This window comes from Bacillus rossius, chromosome 6, assembly GCF_032445375.1.
Source record: "Bacillus rossius redtenbacheri isolate Brsri chromosome 6, Brsri_v3, whole genome shotgun sequence".
In the NCBI taxonomy this organism is placed as follows: domain Eukaryota; kingdom Metazoa; phylum Arthropoda; class Insecta; order Phasmatodea; family Bacillidae; genus Bacillus; species Bacillus rossius.
The window spans coordinates 64,113,364-64,134,218 of NC_086334.1; the positions used below are offsets into that span (position 1 = coordinate 64,113,364).

At 36.6% G+C, this 20,855-nt stretch overlaps 1 protein-coding gene across 3 annotated transcripts in view; it reads right to left on the reverse strand.

Annotated features, from left to right (window-relative positions):
* Positions 1 to 20,855, reverse strand: part of LOC134533263 (WD repeat and FYVE domain-containing protein 3) — a 264,565-nt gene that overhangs the window by 86,988 nt on the left and 156,722 nt on the right. For all 3 annotated transcript variants that reach the window (XM_063370699.1, XM_063370702.1, XM_063370701.1), the window contains 5 exons: positions 17,942 to 18,222; positions 14,578 to 14,698; positions 8,821 to 8,998; positions 6,891 to 7,045; positions 594 to 832 (listed from right to left, as the gene is read on the reverse strand). In XM_063370699.1, the coding sequence (XP_063226769.1) occupies positions 594 to 832; positions 6,891 to 7,045; positions 8,821 to 8,998; positions 14,578 to 14,698; positions 17,942 to 18,222 (974 nt within the window). The remainder of the gene's footprint in view (positions 1 to 593; positions 833 to 6,890; positions 7,046 to 8,820; positions 8,999 to 14,577; positions 14,699 to 17,941; positions 18,223 to 20,855) is intronic.

Consider the following 20,855-nt stretch of genomic DNA (forward strand, 5'->3'; position numbering starts at 1 on the left):
ATTAATGCTTAACACTCTTCAGCAGTTACTGTGCTGTCCGAGTTGCAAAAGGAACCCGATATCAGAATATGGTTTCATTTCCAACACAAAAACACCTACTACCCTTACTGGTTACAGAAATAGATTAGAGTTGTGTAGGACTGTTATACCTTTATAACCTTCTAAATTCGAGGACTTTTCAAAACATTCGCTATTTGAGATGAAAAGTTAAAGGAAATCACAGTATCATTCTGTTAACTGAGAATTTTTTGAATTTTCATTCCTGTCTTTTTTTTAAATAATTTCACACCTCTATTTTATCACTAACGAAACAAAACAAATTATATAGTAGGTAGTAGTTTTAAAGGTATACAACTATTAAAACTGTTCACAAAACTGAATTGAAACTAATAGTTTAGCTGCATGACGCCCAGCAACATGGAGAAACGGTAAAAGACTGACGAAACTATTTACAGATGGCACTGCTGACCACGATGGCCGCCACAGTGGCGCACTCACGATCGATGGCGCCAAATTCAAATATCCAAACCACCACACATTCCAGCACTATGCCCAAACAAAAACAGAAGTTAGATTTGAACACCAACAAGTACCGGATGTCGTCGTAGGAGAACTTGGAGCACTGGCGCATGGCGCGCGAGCGGCGCGGGCTGCCCGGCGACGGCAGGATGGGCTCGTGCACGCTGTCCGGCAGGGACTCTATGTCGCGGATCTCGCGCGACTTCAGGAGCGTGAAGCCGTCGATCACGTACAAGTGCTCCTTGCCGAACAGGAGCAGACCCTCCGTGGTGTCCAGCCCCTGGATCCTCGCGCACCGGAACATGTGGCTGATCTGCGGGCCATGCAGCACTCCATTCATCCCTCCAGGCCGGAGCCACGAGCTGGCTCGAACATTACATTAGAGATCAGAGCCAAGGTTGGACTTAGGCAAACCTACAGCACAACTGAACGTTTGGCATTCAAGATATCCAGTATGATGAACACTGACACAGACAAAGACCCAGGACTTGAATCTTCGGGTCAGTGGTACCTAAATCATTTGTTAAAATATATCATTCCACTGACAGGTGCTACTCCAGTAATTGTCTAAATGAATTCAAACCCCCACATCCCAATGTAACAAAGCTGAGTGGAGTTAGGCGTGAAATTACTTTATACCATTTCCTGATTTTATTCCCATAGTACACAAGTCCATTTGACAAACTTGATGACAAAAAACTATTTTCAATGAAAGTACTACATATAACCTGATTTAATACATGCACACAATTGAAAATGCACCATCCTCTGCAGTTCAAATCAAAATTATTAATAGTGCCATTAAAAATTACTCACAGACATGATTGTAAATTACATGACTGAAAATTCAAATTTTAGACATATTAAATTAATGTTTCTTATTGTTTGGACTTGTAAATATTGTGTGTAACTTAGTGTATAGTGTTTGAAACATTTGAATTTTGAACTTCCCGCGTTGCTTGCTAGCAGCGCCAAGTTTTTCAAGTTGGCTGCCTGCCAAGGCAGGTAGCCCTGCAGCTTCAGGCAACGAAGCAACAGTTGTTGAACCATCATGGCGGTAAGTTGTGCTATCGTGCACGCTTGCGGCCAATCGAGTTGTTCGCGAGTGAATCGTTATTAATTGTTTCGTTTTATATGGATTTTACAGTCTCATACATCTCTAGACAAAACACTTATCACAAAAAAAATATTCAAGAAATTGGCTCAGACCATCAAATATATCTACAAAAACACAGAAACTGTTGTGCTATGGAGATATGCACAGTATATGAAACAATTGTTCAAGGTTTAAATCAATTGTTACAATCGATTTACCACCATATTCACAAAGTAGCAGCTTATGTGCTGCATTTGTCTATGACACTATAGATGATGTGACTTGCGGCTTGAAAGAGTTGAAAGCAACTTAAAAACAAATGTAAAAGAGAATAGTAGGGTGGAAATTAGCTGTAAATATGTCTGTAATATAGTCAAATCATACATGGCTGTAGTAAATAAAATAAGTGAATATTTGAGTTAAAAGTGTAAATATGAGCCTTTTTTGTCACTATTTCGTAAATTTAGGATTTTTGTTTTAATTTTGCGGTTGTAATAAAATTAAATAAAGTAAGTCTTGTTTCATGGTATTTTGTGGTTCTTGAAAATTACCTGTTTTTATCAATGTACATTAACAAGATTTGAGCCAACACAATAAAGAGGAAATTTTACCTTTTAAAAGTGTATGGAAATTTTTTAAAATTGTAACCTCAAATAATTTCCAATTCTGTATCATTTCCAGCGGGAAATTTTTTTACCATCTGACATTTTCTCAAACCATATTTCCAATTGCGCACACCTACAGCAAGAAGCTACAGTAGAACCCCGATTATCCGCGACTCGATCATCCGATTCGCGGATTAACCGCGATTTATGTCCATCAAGTCCAATTTTTTAGTTACATATAACCAATGATTCAAAATGTATGTAAATGTTAAAATACTTTGCAAAATGTATATTGGTCAAAGTACTTTGACTCAGTTATGTTTATATACACAGAAAGTTTAAAAAAAAAAAAATACTAGTACATACATACGTATGTACATAATATTTTTGTGTTCCATGTTTCGTGAATAGATTATACACTGGTGCGCGATTCCACGTCCGCATGACCGGACTGTACACTCCCGCGCGCAGCACAGTGATCTGCATTCCGACGGATTATACCGTTGTGTTGTGCGGAAGTGTTGAGCGCAACATTTCATCATGTCATCAAATGAACAGAAAAGAAAGCGAGTGGTACTGTCCATCGACAGCAAAACAAAAATTATAGAAAGATTTCAGAGTGGAGAAACGATTGCAAACTTGCGACTGAGTTTAATGTCGGTAACACAACAGTGCGCGACATCATAAAAAATCGCGAAAAAATCCTTCAGTTTGCTTCACAGGCTGACACTTCAAGTGGATTAAATAAACGCAAGACGATGAACGAATCCACATTTAGCAGCTTGGACACTTGTTTGTTTGAATGGTTTCAACAGAAAAGGTCGGAGGGTGTAGCATTAAGTGGCGTAATTTTATCACAGCAGACGTAATTTTTTTAAAAAAACTAGGCTTCACAGAACAACCATTTTCCTGTTATATTACTTCTCCGTTATTTTATGAGCACCGACTGTACGGAAGTGTGTGTGTTGCAACTAGTGCTTGGCACGCAAGATAAATTCAGCCTATCACTTGCTAACGCGGCACAGTGATACGACGGTGTTTGTTTATTTCAAAACTCAGCTAAGAGTGAACGGAGAATAGATATAACGACCCCTCACGGTTCCCGAGATTAGGGTCGTTATAGAGAGGTGGTCGTTATAAGATTTCCAACCCATCTGCAACACTAAGTCATAATAGGCCGTTTTTGCACTAATTCCACGTTCAGCAAACTAAAAATAAAAAATCTAACATTTTAAATTCATATAAATAAAGGGGGATAAAAACACCGTGAATTATACGAGACAGAGACACCGTTTCAAAACCATCAAATCAAGTCTCAATGCACTGGTATGAAAAATCTTATCTCGAAAAGAATTTTGAAGGCAGTCGTTCTGTAAAACAATAACCAGCCCGATGGTGTTACTGACAACAGAGCAATGAGCGAAGTGTGGCAGCGTCGCTTACGGGCAATGAAAAGAATGCGTGACCTTGGCAGCTATCAGCTGTCTTGGGCCCTCGGACTGGCGGGCGGCTAGTCACACACCTCGGTGCAACAACGACTCGCGTGCCCACGTCTCCGCACACGAAAGACTTAAAAACCACTGCTGCCCAGCACTAAGCAGTCCGCTTCTATGTCAACAACGCACACGCACACAAAGCATGTGTATATATTAGGGATGGGTCGATTCGATTCTCCGATTCCTCGATACCACCGATTATTAAAAAATTTGGGTACTCAGTATCGGGTACTAAAAAAGGGCAAGGTAGGTTAGGAATCGGTGAAGTTAAGAAAATACAGTAGTAATATATTTTCGTCTGAACTTTACTTACTTATTTTAATATATCTTACCTGCCGTATGCGCATAAAATTCCTAATAATGCTCATTATTATTAAATATTAATTTTATACGAATAAAAATAAATAAAAACAATGTTACCGGGCATGTTTAACCTTTAATTAAAACTCCACGATCGAAGAACATTATTCCTCACTCATGTATTAGACGTAAATAAATTGTAAAAAGGGTTATTAATTTTATTTGCAGTTAAGAAAAGTCCATTGCTTTTTGTGAAGAAAGTGACGGTTATGAAACGAGATCACATCACGTGTCGTCACCATTTTAGTTGTGAGCCATTCAAGGATGATGGCCTCCACAAAATCTCTGGTGGCCATAAAATATAAAGTCAAGTCGAAACGTATCGATTCGTTGCGTACGGGACAAATTGTATAATGAAAGCAACAATCGATAATAAAGAATTCTCTGGCCATACCGCCAACAGAGGCTCGTGTTTATTTCTTGCAAAGAAAAACCGTAATAATTACTAGAAAAACACTTGAAAATAGTTTTAGCAAAACAATATTTGTGCCAAATAAATAGCATAAATACGAAACGATTCACAGTAACCTCAATAGCACAACGGTGAATTACGGCGTAATTCACCGTCGTGCTATTGAGGTTACTGTGAATTGTTTCGCATTTATGCTATTTATTTGGCACAAATATTGTTTTGCTAAAACTATTTTCAAGTGTTTTCCTAGTTTGTTAGTAAAAAAATGTTCGCCGACTGTCGTTTCAAATTACAATGCGAATGGTCTGATATTGTATCAACATGTCTAAAGTTTGGGAACATTTTCGCATCAATAGTGAAAATGACAAATATGCAATTTGTAATCATGGTAGTGCGCAAATTTCACGGAGCGGTACTTATAAATCTACAACCAATTTAATGAAGCATTTGAAATCCCGGCACACATTACTACCAGAAAAAATAAGTCTTTGAAGAAAAACAAACTTTTGTTTACAGCACTGTCACCAAGTAAGTCAAAAGGTACCACAGAAAAAAATAGTGCTACCTTTGAACCCATTTTGAACAAAGATGTTATGTTATCAGCGTTATCGCCTGTTAAATAACCCTGTCTAAATGTTGAACTTCTTTGTGCACAGCCTAGTACTTACTAACAAACAAACTTTATGTGAAGATGCTTCTTCACTGGTAATTTAAAAAAAAAAAAAAACAACCCTCAACATTTTATCCTAAGTTTATAATTATCCTTTATACATGTTATTATCATTATGTAATGCATTCAATTCTTAAGTAGTTTTAATTATGTGACCAGAATTACCAGGAATCGAAAACTGGAATGACTCGGAATCGAGAATCGAAATTTAGGAATCGGTACTGGTATCGGAATCGATAAAAATGTGTACTCAACCCATCCCTAGTATATATGTAATCTCCGAATGTCCATAGATGGCTGTCTGTGGGCTAATGACCTTTGAGGCAAGCATGACTCGGTTAACCGCGATTTTCGATTATCCGACTCACTCGTCCCCTTCATTAACACGGATAATCGGGGTTCTACTGTATTACTAAACACAAAATATTTTAATTTATACTTTAAAAAATAAATTGTATAAATTGGACACATAAATACCAAACATAGATTGAAATAATATATGTTTGTATGAAAAAATTGTTGAGGAGTATGAAAAAACAATCTTATCCAACCGTACCTGAGAAGATTTTGGCTCTGTGGCTGATCTAATGGCTCCAATTGGGGGTGTTAGTTATCTGACAGATTACCACTATTGTTCTGGATAATAATATCTACCTGCCGGCAAGAACTACCAAAAAAAAATGTCTGCTTAACATTCCTTACAAGTGTGGATTCTAATGGTTCATAGACTACTGTGACTTTCACTCTCAGTCATGTGATGAGCAAACAAGGCTTTGTTTGAAGAGTGACCAACACCCACATCACATACACCATGCTCCAACAGTTAGTCAGTCTTACCACCCCTGCAGTCACCACCCATCTCAACAAGCTAGAGATTGTAACATTGCAAGACACCTGCCCTCCCCAGCTCTTATGAGTATTATTGAGAGGAATAAATATTATGTTTTGTCATTCAGGTGAAACAGCTTCAAAGTCATAGTGACATAGTTTTACATACTTGTGTTTTATCAATTTCAATATTCTTGTAAGTAATTTTGATTTTTAATTATTTTATTCAGATAAGCAGTTAAACTAAGTTTTTACTGCTTTTCACTTTACTTGCTAGGTTATCATGTGTGTATATATAATTTTCAGTATTTAATTTACTTTCAATATTGTGTATATGCCTGTATTTTACGTTTAGATTTATATGGAAGCTATAATTGTGGTGTGCTGGGGCAAGTTTTGGCGGCTTAGCAAATGTTCTTTCATAATTTCATAATCATTAACTAAAATTTTACACCCAACTACCTGCAATAGTTGTCGAGATAATTGATAATTGTGAGTGTTCTTTTGTATGTGCAAGGAACAGTAGTTGTCTTAGCCGGGCATGATTGTGACTCGTTACAAGATACTTCCTGGACGCAGTAGTTATCCCGACCCATAACCAGCGGCACAAGTACTGTAGCTGACTGAGCAAGTACCTCAGTTAGCTTACAATACTGAGGTAGTTAAAGCTTTAATCTGACTGGAAATGATTGACAAGCATTTTTCACTAAATGTTACAATCCTGCTAGATCATTAAATGTCACGGAAACCTCACACATTCTAATGAGGCAAAACATACAAATATGTATGTATGAGAAATTTCCCAAACATTTAGGACATGTTTAAAAAGCAAATTAAAAAATTACTTTTTAACAGCAAGACAGTGGACAAAAGATTGAATATGTTTCACTTGAATGACTGTCACCTTCTCCTGCTCCTCCAGCAGTCGCAGCAGCGTCTGGTTGTCGGGGGCCTCCACCTCCTCCCCCGCCCCCGGGTCCCCGTCCACGTCGTCCCCCGCGTCGTCCGGCTCCGACACCGACCTCTGCACGGCGTGCCGCTCCAGCACGCTCTGGAACCCTGCGTCGCCCGGCCATGCTTGTGCATCACCCGGCCCTCTCGCAACTGGCTTCATTACATCTGGCCTACTCAGCACAGCACGAGATATAAAAATATTTGCCATGTAACATGAATAAATAGGTAATATCACAAACAAAGCTTATTTACTCCACTTTGGTTGCTTGTGGCTGTAATCATGTAAAATAAAAGAACAAAAAGTACAAAAACATTAAAGCTAAAACAATTATCAAAACATAACAAGCAATTTAAACACAATATTGCATGAAAAAACTCCAAGAAAATGTTTTTGATATTTTGGATTACAAAAATGATTTATAATGCAAATACTAATTTAAAGCAAAAGTATCTTAACTACTATAATATTAAAAGTATGGTAGTTGGTTGAAGGAAAATCTCATATCATAGAGGTAGTTTATCACTTAAGTGTAGAATCTTATGATGTAATATAAAGAGTAAGAATATGTCATCCACATGGAGCGTTTATATGGGCAGAGTTAACAGGATAACAACTAGAGCAAGTACCAAGTTCAATTACACAATTAAAGTAAACAGAATAGCTACTAGGGCAAGTAATGCTATCTTTACTCTACCCTTATATTCAATCTTGTTATTTGTCCTATTTACTATCGCCTTTAACTTTGCCTGTATTTTTTAGGATGTTATTTGCCCTAGTTGCTATCCCGTTTACTCTACCGGTATAAACACTCCTTTAGTTCTGTAAGACTAGCATGGCACCTTACATATTACCTTCACACAGGATAACACATAAAATTAGGATTAACCATAGTGATCTCAATAAAACCTGCTGAAGACCACTTGATGGGCTAAGGAACCGGTTCACGGCCAGACACAGGGATGACACACACTACTGACACTTGATGGGCTAAGGAACCAGTTCACTGCCAGACACAGGGATGACACACACTACTGACACTTGATGGGCTAAGGAACCGGTTCACGGCCAGACACAGGGATGACACACACTACTGACACTTGATGGGCTAAGGAACCAGTTCACGGCCAGACACAGGGATGACACACACTACTGACACTTGATGGGCTAAGGAACCGGTTCACGGCCAGACACAGGGATGACACACACTACTGACGGTGGCTAGAGGAACCTGGAAATCCTGGTTCTGAACTGGGAATTCCAGGTACTTTTGATATAGTAAAATAACTGGGAATTAAAATTTGATTCCCAGTTCTTTCGGTACGTTTAAGACTTTAAATCAACAACATAAAATTTCATTTTTATGCGCACTAAGGTGACACTCTCCTCTGGCGAGGCGATCATGCGGGCGGGCATACGTCGCTCTGCCTGCGCTCTTCAGATGCCAGTCGGTGTCCCGACCACTGTGTGTGTGCCTGTGGCTGTTGCACCAATAATTATTTAAATAAAGATATATATTTTGTTAAGTTTGTTATTAAAAGTTTAAATGTTATTTTAAGTTCATAATTCTGTTATTTTGAATGTGTTAAAATAATTATTTGTTTAAATCTATTTTCTTTCCAAAGTTAAAAATTGAGATTAAGCCTGAGAATAAAGTTAGAACATACTTTTTGCAATAAATAATTGGAACATAAATGTTAATCTTTTTACTTTTGGTCACTAAAACTTGTTTAATCGTACACAACTAACAATAACTACTTAAATCACAGACTGCAGCCACATTAATAAAAAAAAACTAGCTAGTACCGAAAGTACTGGTAATTCTCGATTCCGTTAAACACTAGTACCTAAAACGGTTCCCAACACCCCACGGAGGACCCACCTATTTCGCGGAGGTCGTCACCGTTGCTGTCGGACACCGGCACGTCGGCCACCTCCTCGACGTCCTGCTGTGCCTCCAGCACGAGGTCGCGCTCCCGCTCGAACAAGCTCTGCGGCCGGTACTTCTGGTAGTACTCCTTGCTGTCGTAGCTCGTGGCCACCTTGTACTTGAGAGCTTTCTGCAACGCACAGCCCAGCACAACACACACTGCTGTACGTCTTGTAACACACCCCAGCTTTCTCAACCAAGCATGTTACATGCAGGCAAGAGTAACTAACTGTCTTCATACAATTAAGAACAATGGCCCAGTGTAAAAAAAACACTATTAGTTATTATAGAATCTATTTTATAGTTTCGAGATGACCATTTACTTAGTGCAAACACAAGTAAATGGTTTTAACAACATCCACAAGTAGCAATATTATGATTTAAATGAAAACAATAAATTTTTTTGGATGGCAATCAAAAATACATAAAAATTGCTTATATAGTAAAAAAACCCTATATTTTTGAATGTTAAAATAACCAAATGTTAAAAATTAGAGGTGGGACGATACCACACTTTCGATACTCGATTCTGTATTGTTTTTTCAGTTCGATACTTTCGATACTCCAGGGTAAAATATTTTCCCATTAAGTAACAATTATTACAAATAACATAAATTAGTTTTAAACTATATAAATTCCCTCTTTATTACGAAAATACATACTGTAAACAACTTTAAAAACTAACGACTTATATAATTAAAATTTATTCTGATGTAAGCCAATTGGTTATCATAATTATTGCTAATAAGCTGTTCTAGTACAGTAGAACCCCTGTCATACACTTTTCAACGAAGGGCACAAAAATGGTGTATGATGCGGGAAAGTGTATGAAAAGGGAATGGCAATAATAATTTTTTTTTTCAATCTAGCATACCAGCACAATGTCAGATTAAACTTAAATACATAATGTGTAAATAATTGCATTATATTAATGAAAGATATGAATTCATCATTATATATACATATAATAAAACCACCAGAAATGTAAAATATGGTCCATAATCAAGTAAAGATGACATGAGAAACAGTGACCTTACAAAATGTTATGAAGTCCTTTCTTGGAAAGGGGGGGGGGGGGGGGGGGGGGGAAGTCACCAAGCCTAAATTAGAAATAAAAAAATTAGGGTCTTGTATAAAAAAAAATCAGAAATTTTTTCTTGTTTGTTTTATTTTACAAACAACTTTATGCAACAGAACAATTTTCAATAAAATTTTAACTTCAGAAACATAAAATAAAAAACAATCCGATCTTAAGAAAACAATAACAAAAGGGTATATTCAGTTCAAAGATTAATGAATGCACAAAATATGAGATCCGTGCCTTGGTAAAGCGCGTGCACCATTTTCATAATCATTGCTAGTTTGCGCCACCAGTCACGCTTGGTGCTGCCATAGATGCTAATAGCGAAGTGCACAGTCTTCCTGATACTATCCATATCTATGGTGCGACAAAGTTATTTTCTTACGTTTGCAAAGGTAAACAATGAACGTTTTTCAAAATAAAAGCATTAAAACGTAGTTTATCAGGAGGAATATAACAAAAAAATTTTGTGAATTTTAGGCCTTTTCTGCTTTGTAAAAACGTATGAAACGGGAAATTAATGATTTCATAAGTGTATGTTCCAGGATAGTAAAACATTGTAAATATAGTACTTTCAGCGGGACCAAAATTAATCGGCGTATGACACAGGAAAAAGTATGAAACGGGAACGTATCATCTAGGTTCTACTGTAGTTGTATTTTGTACGATGGCGACTCAAAACTTAATTCAATACAAATGAACAAGCATTCCTGTATCGAAAAAATATATCAAACTTACAGTTTCGATACTCGATACTTTGCGATACCGACAAGTATCGAAGGTATCGAAGTATCGAAAATCCCATCACTATTAAAAATGTTTCTTGTAGAATGATTATTGAATTTACAAGGTAAGAAATAAAAAAATACTGCAAAAAAAAAAAAGTAGGTTAGCTATGGTATGTATGCTGCTCCAATGAGCCCACTAAGAAGTTGATTGTGAATCATGACATGCAGGTGTTTGGGTTGTGGAGGATGGATGGAGGGTGAAGATTGTTTGCTGCACCACAGTGTGATCCTGACTGGTGGGTGACTTCACGCATGCAGATACAAGGTGTTTCCCTTCTCTACTGCTGGCAGGCTCAAGAAAGTAAACAATAAGACGTGGGTCAGCATTTGGGACCCATACGCTATCAGCAACTTGGGCCTGCTAGTTATTTAGGTAGACTTCAGAAGCTGGGAACTGTCACTGCCAATTTTGAGGCTGGCTGCAACCAATCTTCATTGTAGCCTCGTGGCAGCTGGGTAACCAGACAGTTCACACTTGCACTACAGGTCAGAACCATGGAGGTTTCCTTTTTTTAAGTGAATATGTAACTGCAGAAGATATGTGTATTACAGATCCCAGCCCCAGATAAGCACACACACATGGAATGAAAAGCCCCGTCCGAGGTATTGGAAGTGGCTCAGCAGGAACGTGACATAATATACGTACCTTTCATCAGCAAATAGCTGACAACACCCATAGTGATCCCCCTGCTCGTACAGGCCGTTATGCCTCAACGTTGCTCCAGCGGCGTGTTTTATGTGCGATTGGGAACACAAACGTCTCAGTGAAGTGTGGCGCTTATCGATTGATCGATTGTCGGCCACATGATAGTGAAAAAGTGTGTAATTGTACTTTCAAACAATTTTACGTGATAATTAAAAGAAACAACTTGTCAGCCAGCTAGTAATTTCCTGCCCAAAGTTTTAAGAAAAATTTGTTACAAATTTTTTGAAAATAGAAAAAAAAAAGTAACCCCAAGTTCCATTCACATACACGCACATACATTTATTCTGAAACCATTTATCAAGGGGGGAGGGGGGGGGAAGATGACCTTCCTCTTTCAGACATCACTTTCATAATGCCTTAAGAGGCCGTGTCAGTAAATTTTTATTTCCAATATTCTGGTCTAGAAGTTCTCTCTTTTAACAGTGAGATTTAGTGGCTTATTCAACCGAAGTAACTGTAACCGCAGCGCGTGATAAAGCTACTATACCGCCAGATTACTCGACGAAAAATGTATCTGGTTCCTCGACAATCTGAGAGGATGACAATCTGACCGGCGGCTCACTAGGAAATTGCGGATGCAGGGATTCAGAATCAAGAAATCTCACATTTACAACTGTAGTATGAGTCGTATCTAAAAATTTTAATACTTTAAATGTATCGGAATACAATTAATCTTCAAACATGTGGTAATTATTCTTTATCTGGATGTAATATTCCGTGAAAAATAATGGTAGTTGACATTAAAAAGTATACGAAATTCATAGTGTAACGTTTTAAAAGGATAATAACATAAATTCTTATGCTTAGATATTGCATATGCATTACACACAATCTAAATACAATCTCACTTAAGTCAGACTACCTAATTTTTTTACAATGCACCATCATACAGTTTAACAGAGGTAGGAGAACCTCTTATCGATGTTGTTTCAAAGAATCTAAATTTACAAATATTACTATTTATCTTATTATGATATGTATCTTTATGAATAAGAATTTACAAAAAAAATGAATTGATTACATTACACTTTAACATTACAAAAGACTAAAACACTAACAAAACTTAGTTTTATATATTGCTGTAGCATATTAGAAGACGAAATAACTCACTAGACTAACATTAAGAGGGCTGTATCACAAATTTACTTTACAGAGGAGAAAATATCTTTTAAAGATATTTCATTACCTCATTGATTACATAATACTGCCGTTGATGTGATCGTAGATATAAAGTATTGAAAAATTAGATTTCATTATGTTTATGTAAATATTTAGAAAACGTTATTGCTTATAGATGCTCATTATTTAAATAATAGAGAATCTTTTACTTTAATGTACTGGACAAACAAAATACTTATAAGTTAATAAGCTTAGTTGAATAACATCTTCAATTTGTATTGAATTCAATGTACAAATTGAAAATCATGTACAATGAATGCAACTGATTGAATTCAATAAATATTTGATCTTGTGAAACGGCCATAATGGTGATGTAGATAATTATAGATACTCACATGCATTTTGAGAGTCCTTATAAAGCCTATTACAATTTTATAAGTATACATTAAAATGCTTTTAAAATAGACATGTGTAATATAATTAACACTTGTTTAAATAAGATCATAACAATAAAAAATAAATGAAAATCCTTCAACAGTAAGTTATGTTTTATAAGATTTTAACAAAACACACATACCATAAGAGAATATTAATCATGCCACATAATTCAACACAAAATATTCATTCCAATAGGCGCTACGTAAAAATAACTTCTATTTTTATGCTGATAACTTTGCATTGTTTTATATATATCATTATTTTTAACTTTTAATATTCTCCCCACATTAACTGAAATTAAGTATTTTCAGAGCCTTAGCAAATGTTGGTCTGTACCACATACAGTTCGTACGATATCTCTACGTGAAACACATACAGTTCATTATTTGTAATTTTAATTATATTTCCATGAACATAATGAAATTAGTATAGGGCCTAGGTTGTTCACTGTTGAGTACTTCTGAAGTATTTTCATTGTGAGTTAACATACATACCAAATGCCATTCTTCCAGCAAAGTTACAAAGAAGACAACAAGATAATATATGTATAATATATATAATATGTATAATATATATAATATGTATGTAGTACCATATTTTAAACCCCTATTAAATGCATAATAACTCAATCTCTTTTCTGGACTATTAAGTAATAGTTTTTGATTACTGTTATTTGTAACTTAAATAAAATGACAACTAACAAATTAGTAAAATATATAATTACGTGCGATATAGTGTGACAGTTTTACTTGGACGGCAAACGAATATAATAAAATGTCTATGACAATGTTAACTTTACTCATTATTATGGAAAGAAACAAAATGGGCAGATAAGCATATTCTACGCTGACATTTAAAAATGCTCAATTCAAAATGAACATTTCTTCCCGATGACAAACAAAAAAGTTGTATGGTCGCGAATAATACATTCGTATGGCGTCACATCAGCGGAATATTCCCTTGGCATAAATGTGTGAAGTCTGTGACACAAAAACAAATGAACGAACAGCTTTTTTTTTTATCGGATGTGCAATCGGAGACCCTTGGGGTGGTTGAAGAGTGTCAGGTCGGTCGCCAGACCAGATAGTGAAAGCTCAGGGGCTTAGGATAGAAAAGGCCTATCTCCAAATTATTAAGTATAAATGTTGTCATGAAATAGTTAAAGACTTGATTACAACCAGGTTTTTAAACCCATCATGATCATGAAGACACTGATCGGAAGGTAATGTACAATACATTTCAATGGCCTTTTCAGTTTTTGCTAAATAATTATAAATATAAGCAAAATTCCACTGTAACTGGACAAATCAAAATATTGATTATATTTTTTTCATCACAGAAATAATATATGATATGATAACTAAATTTGAAAAAAGCGGTTATGTTAAATGTATTGTATACTTTCAGTAGGCAAAATTTCTGGCCCCTACCTCTTATAGACTTTGAGAAAAACTGCCTTTTAAAATAACATTGATATAGATAGGAGCGCAAATTTGTGACACGGCCTCTTAACCTTGCACTTCTGTGAGAACAACACGATTGAGCTCCAGTGTGACTGGAGCTGCGGAGCGACTCACATTGTCCCCACAGTCGAGCTCCGGCCTGTACGGGTAGTGCAGGTAAAACAGCTCGTTGCGCATCATCTTCTTGCGCATGCGGAAAGGCCCTTCCGTCATGTCCAGCATCCACTTGTCCAGTCTGGAATAAGCAAACAGTGAGATGTGCAAACAAGAAGTTTGTCAATAGTTTGTTTTTCCAGACACTCACAACCCCCGCAGCGTGTGGTCAAGCTTTCATGCACATATTAAAAGGCACTCTTTACGGAAAAAAAAAGAAACAGTTACTTTAATATTCAGTCCCCATAGTTCCAGGTACTGAGTTATATATTAATTTAAATTTATGAGCCAAAACACTATTAAAATGATAAATCGGTAAGGAAATCTAAACCATCTCTAACTTTAATAACCATTACTGCAAATAATGTGTGTGCCTGAGTAAGGGTAAATACTCTAAACACTCAAAATTAGTCAATTGTGTTATGGTTTTCATCCTCACACTTAACTTACAACGTATTTTCTTTCCTAACACTCTGCAAGTTTGCCAATTAAGAAGAGAAAGCCCATTTAAAATTTTCACAAAAAAAATACGAACATTTATAGCTTACTTAGCAATCGAGAAGCATTTCACTCAACATGCGACAGCTAATGAAAAATCCGTCATAAAACAAACATACAGCATTCAGTTGTGAATATTTTCACAAGAATGTGTCAAAGTGTGTTGCCTGCATCATGAATAGAGTAGCTTCTTATGAGGTAAAGATACTGATAGAGACAAGATTTTATGGTTTTATTTTTAGTCCAATTTTGTTTTTAAAACAGAACATTTCAGTGTTATTATTTTTATTTTTATAAAAGCTGTTTTGTAATATTTACTCAACCAAAACAGTGTTAAACTTTATGAGCTGCATTTTTAAGATAAAATAATTTGTAATTAATAGGTCTAAAACAGAACAATAAAAATAAATAAGCATGCATTTGTGATTGTAAATTGATTCAGTAAGAGATGCACAATAAAACAAATTAAATTAGTTTTTCTGATCCATGCACTTTGGTACAATTATTTTATTTGGAAATAACATTCCTTGAATTCCAAACATTAAAAGATAACTTTTTTTGTTATTTGAACTATGTTTTGGTTAAATACTATTTAATTCCATGAGAAAACTTTAATTTTCATGCTATATTATATAATGTATTCATTTGCATTTCAGTGTTACGTGGTGTTTTGAAAAGCTTTTCGGTGTTATTTTGGTTTTATCGCAATTTACCATACAACCTTGTTCCTATTGATAGGCTAATACAACAATAACTATAAATGCTCACTGCCTCGCCACTTAATTTTTACATTCTGATAACTGGATAACATTTTTATTATATCCACACAGAAAAAAAATAATGGTTTTGAATTTATAGGACATCAGTCCTTTGCTATCGTATGTTCTACACAAAATTTTCAGTGTCAGATAATTAGTAGAGACCCCGAAAAATGGTGAAGCGCGAAATTCACGAAATAACGCGAAAATTTGATACTTTAAACAAATTTTGTGACTTTCCTTTGATTTTGACATAGTCGCGAAATACACGAATTTTCGCGCGAAATTCACGCTTTTTCGCACAAAATAATGTCCTTATGTCGTAAGTTCTATTTATTTACGCCATCATAAACATAGGCGTGAAATAAACATAGACTGAAAGACTAGTGCCGTGATATTATCTTCGTTTTGACACGTTACTGAAATTCACGTATTTTTATTACTCTGTTTACAAACAGTAAATATTGCCATCGCAAATGAAAACAAAATGTAAAAATTGTCAACAATCGATATGTGCGCACTACCAACATAACAAATTGACTCCACAGTTTTCGTGTTTTGAATAATGGTTGTTTCTGTCGCAAGGCGCACTGGTGTCGATTTTTCTAACCTAATTTAATCGCATCGAGCTAAGATGGCAGTCATTTTTGCGTGCACATATCTATGAGTGTTTACAACTACCGTCCACATTTTGTAAGTTTTGTGATACAATTGAATTTGTGGCTAAGATGCCGAAAACTTCGACAATGTTTGATCGCGAAAGAGAGATAAAATCGGATGATTTTATATTTTTGATCAGCGGGACAAAATTATGATGTGCAAGTTCTGCAACGTGCGGGTTGATTGTACACGCAAAGACACGTGCAAAAAGCATGTGGCAAATGACACACAAAACAAAACAAAAAAGACAATTATTTTGTCAAGCATTCTACCGTGTCTAAACAAATCTCGATAGGCGACAGCGTGAATAAAGCAAACAAGCTTTAAAGTGCAGAAAACAAGAATTTTTTTTTTTTGATTTTGTTAATATGATGCTGTAAGTTAACATTCCTTTGGAAAAAGCTGATCATCCAGCTATGAGGGAATGGTGTAACACCCATGTTGAAGGTTAGCCTTATTTATTTAGAAATGTTTTCCCCCTCTAATAAAAGTTCATAAGCATATGTAGGCCTACAATATTATTGATTAACTTACCTTTACTTTAAATAAATATGCAAGTACCTCAGATTAACAAACACATAAATAGGACGGATTGCATTGTGAAATGGTCAGCACACCACAATACATTTTTGACTGATTTATTGATGGTTTGACTCTGTAATCCAGCAGTACCTAATCTAGAAAAGGTTAGGTTAGGTTTGGCTAAGAATGGTTTTGAATAAATTAGCCCATTAATATTTTCAGCGATAACCTTATAAATGCTACCTATTTATAAGTATATTGTAAGTTATGTATACATTTTAGGTGCAGGGGATTTGCCATCATCAGCCAACACTCTTAGAGAAACTTATGTCCCAAAAATTGGCCAGGCAAATAAGGAAGCAGTAAGGCTAAGAGGTTTTTTTTACACCGCCAATGGCATAATTTTTTCACAATTTTTTGGGGTCTCTACTGATTGCTTATTTTTACACCAATTTTTTGCATTGCTTGCTAATTTTTACACCGGTTTTTTGCACCGCTTTTGTCATTTTTTTACACCGAAATGAGCCAGTTTTATTTACCATTTTCTGGGGTCCTTAATAATTAGCCACAATGAGTGTAAACTACAATATAAAAATATTATTAAAATGGATGAGAAAGATTCCGTAGGAACCTTCAGTGACCCATTTTCCATATATATATATATATAAATTATTGAAGTTTTACTAACAAGTAGCTGCCAGTTTAAAAAGTTTAAAAACTGACATTGTGAGGGTTCCATCACCATTTCCTCTAGGAAAAAAAAGCCTGAAGATATATCTATGAAGTAGACAGTAAAAGTTTATTATGCAAATAAACAGGCATACATATTGCTATTCAGATATTTTCTAATTGAAGTTTCTCATAGTTTACTGTGCCCGAGGCATCACCTGCACGGGACGCAGGGCCCCCAGAGGCCACGCTCGCGCGTCAGCTCCGTCTCCGTCTGCAGCCACTCCTCGAACACGTAGCGCTGCATGTGCGCCTGGCCGTGGGCGTGCTGGCGAGCGCGGTGCTCCACCAGCTCCCTCACCAGCGCCACCTGGCCCAGCGTCCACTCCGCCAGGTCCCACTGCGACACGCTGGAGCAGCGCACGCGCATCGTCTCCTCCTTGCGCACCTTCGTGCGGCTGGCCAGCCGCGTCAGCCCGCCCGTCACCTTCTGGATTTTCTGCACACGGCACCCGAGTGCCATCGACCATCGGCCTCCTTCCACTCTGGCCGAGCAACACTGAGAATACAATACTGAGGGCACTGCACCCGGTTTAAGAGAGCGGGATAAGGACCAAAAGACACCCTGCCCTATTGGCTTCAGCAGATTTTATGCCATAATAATAAACACTAAAAAACATGACATTTAACACTGAAAATTTTGGCTTTTTTAAGCACACATGAATAATTAACATACTAAAAAAGCCCAAAATACAGTGACTATTAAGAGAATTATAACACTTGATGTAATTCCCAAAAAATAATAGTTAAAAGCCTTCAGTAGATAAACTAAACCTAACATTTTTAACTTCAAACATTCCATTAAATTGTATACTATGCATTAACCAAACTTACTTAAAAAAAGTTACAGCCAAAAAACATTTCAAACACCAATGCAGCCTTCCTGTTTCTATATCACTCCCTTTCTGAAAAAATAACCTTCCTAATACAAATAAACCTACAGTGTCTGGATAAAATTAAAAACCTCAAAATTTTAACGCTTGTTAACGCATATATTTCCTCTACAAACAATACCCACAACTTATTCTACTTAATTTGAAGTTCTTGAACACAATCTGCTAATATTAGGTGACTTTAATGTACCTGATGTTTACGGAAATAATATGTATACATGAAATACACAATGTTCTTGTATGAAAACTAAAGCACAGAAATTGATAAAGTTCACATCAAGTATAGGCTTATCCCAAAATAATTATTACCAATCATGCAATCATCTGCTGGACCTTTGTGCAATGAGCGGTCTCAAAAGCACTAGATCCGTTAGTCCAAGAAGATATACCTCACCCAGAAAATGAAGTGAACATAAAAATGGACAAACTAGTCAAAAATGAAATTCTCATCCAAATTTTTAAACTATAAAAACGGTGGCCATTTTGATTTATATACATAATTACATTGCTCTCAAAGAACATGATTGGTCCATCCTTCATGATGTGTATGTAAATAATATGGTGGATTACTTAACTATAACTGTGAATGATTACATAAAAATGTTTTATCCCACAAACTACAAAAACCACTTCAATGTTACTCTCATTGGTACTCAAATAAACTTATTTAGACCTTAAAATAAAAAAAAAATAACAATCATGAATTTCAGCACTGTTGGGCCCTCAGGCCATTGGGTCTCAAAGGTCTTGGCTCAATGTGGAGAACCAATGGTGTAATGGGTAAGGCTAGTCTGGGTGCGGCTTCTGCTGTGGTAATGGATAGAACCGGACATGAAAGAACGCTGTAAGCTCTGGGGCACTGGAGCCAGTATCTGAGGGCTAGCCCTACAGGACTAGTTCCCGAGGCATTTCCTTCATCCCAGACTGTGGCAGTTACCACACTAGCTTATAAGCTAACAGACCGTAGAAGCCAGCAAGTGCATGAAAGAACTAGGCAGTACTGCATGGCGACCATTGTCCTAGCTGAGTTTTCTCTACCGGCCCAGGAAGCACGGTGTGGAATTGCATTGGCAGTTGGTGGCTCTCATCGCTTAGAGCTCGCTCCGAGGAGTCCCCACTCGATAAGGAGCGGACGCAATGAGCAATGACACAGCTCCGGTACTAGCCTGGACAGCTAGTAGATGGATGCACTTCGGCCAGGCCACAGGCTCTCTAGGTGGCTGTCGGATCCCAGTGGCGTGGTAGACTTGGTTAAACGCCTTGCGACACTCTTGGAATGGTGTGTCCTTTGAGTCCACCACAGGTTAGCCTAATTAAGCTAGGGGGAGTGGGTGGTGTTGGAGTGGGTAGCCCCATCCTCTCATTGTAGCTCCTCTCCAAACACCTCCGAGTTGCGATGAAATGACAAATCGATTTCCCTGTGGCTCTATAAATCTCGTGTTGGTGGTGATCCAGCCCTAATGGGAGTATTTGCCGTCAAATCCATTACATTAAAAAACCATTGCAGCATTGCTGAAAGACTGTCTCAAAAGCGGGACAGTTATGAACTGACTCTTTTTAATTAACTTAAGCCAACAAAAGAAAGAACTGGCCAAATAATGGAATGTTTTGCAAGAATCATCCACTGACAACAAATAATTTAGAGATGTCAAAATACAGACATCTGATTGATTCTAATTCTGGTGTTGATTCTTACCCAATTCAGCCCGCATTTTGTTTTAACACAAATTGCTGTGATGTGTGAAATCGCCTGAAATCCCTAACGGTTCAAGAAATACAATGAAATTGTGATATTTGTGCAAAATTTACTTTTTTCTGTGCAAAAAATTTTTTTGAATCATTCTGCAAAATGTACGAAAACTTTTTACAATACAAGGCGGCAACGCACGCGACACCATCTTGACTGTTTTGTTTTTCTGCCGTGTCCATAGAGTAAAGCGTGGCGAAAAACACCAGCACTTAGGCCACACACTTTTTTTTGTGACTCTCTACTTTTAAAACTAGCAGCCCAATGTATAAGATGTATTTACGCCTAAATACATGCTTTAATGTTTAAAACTGCTGATACATGAATAAAGAATGTATTTACGCCTAAATACATGCTTTAATGTTTAAAACTGCTGATACATGAATAAAGATACATGTTTTAAAAATATCCAAACTAAGGCCCACATATACT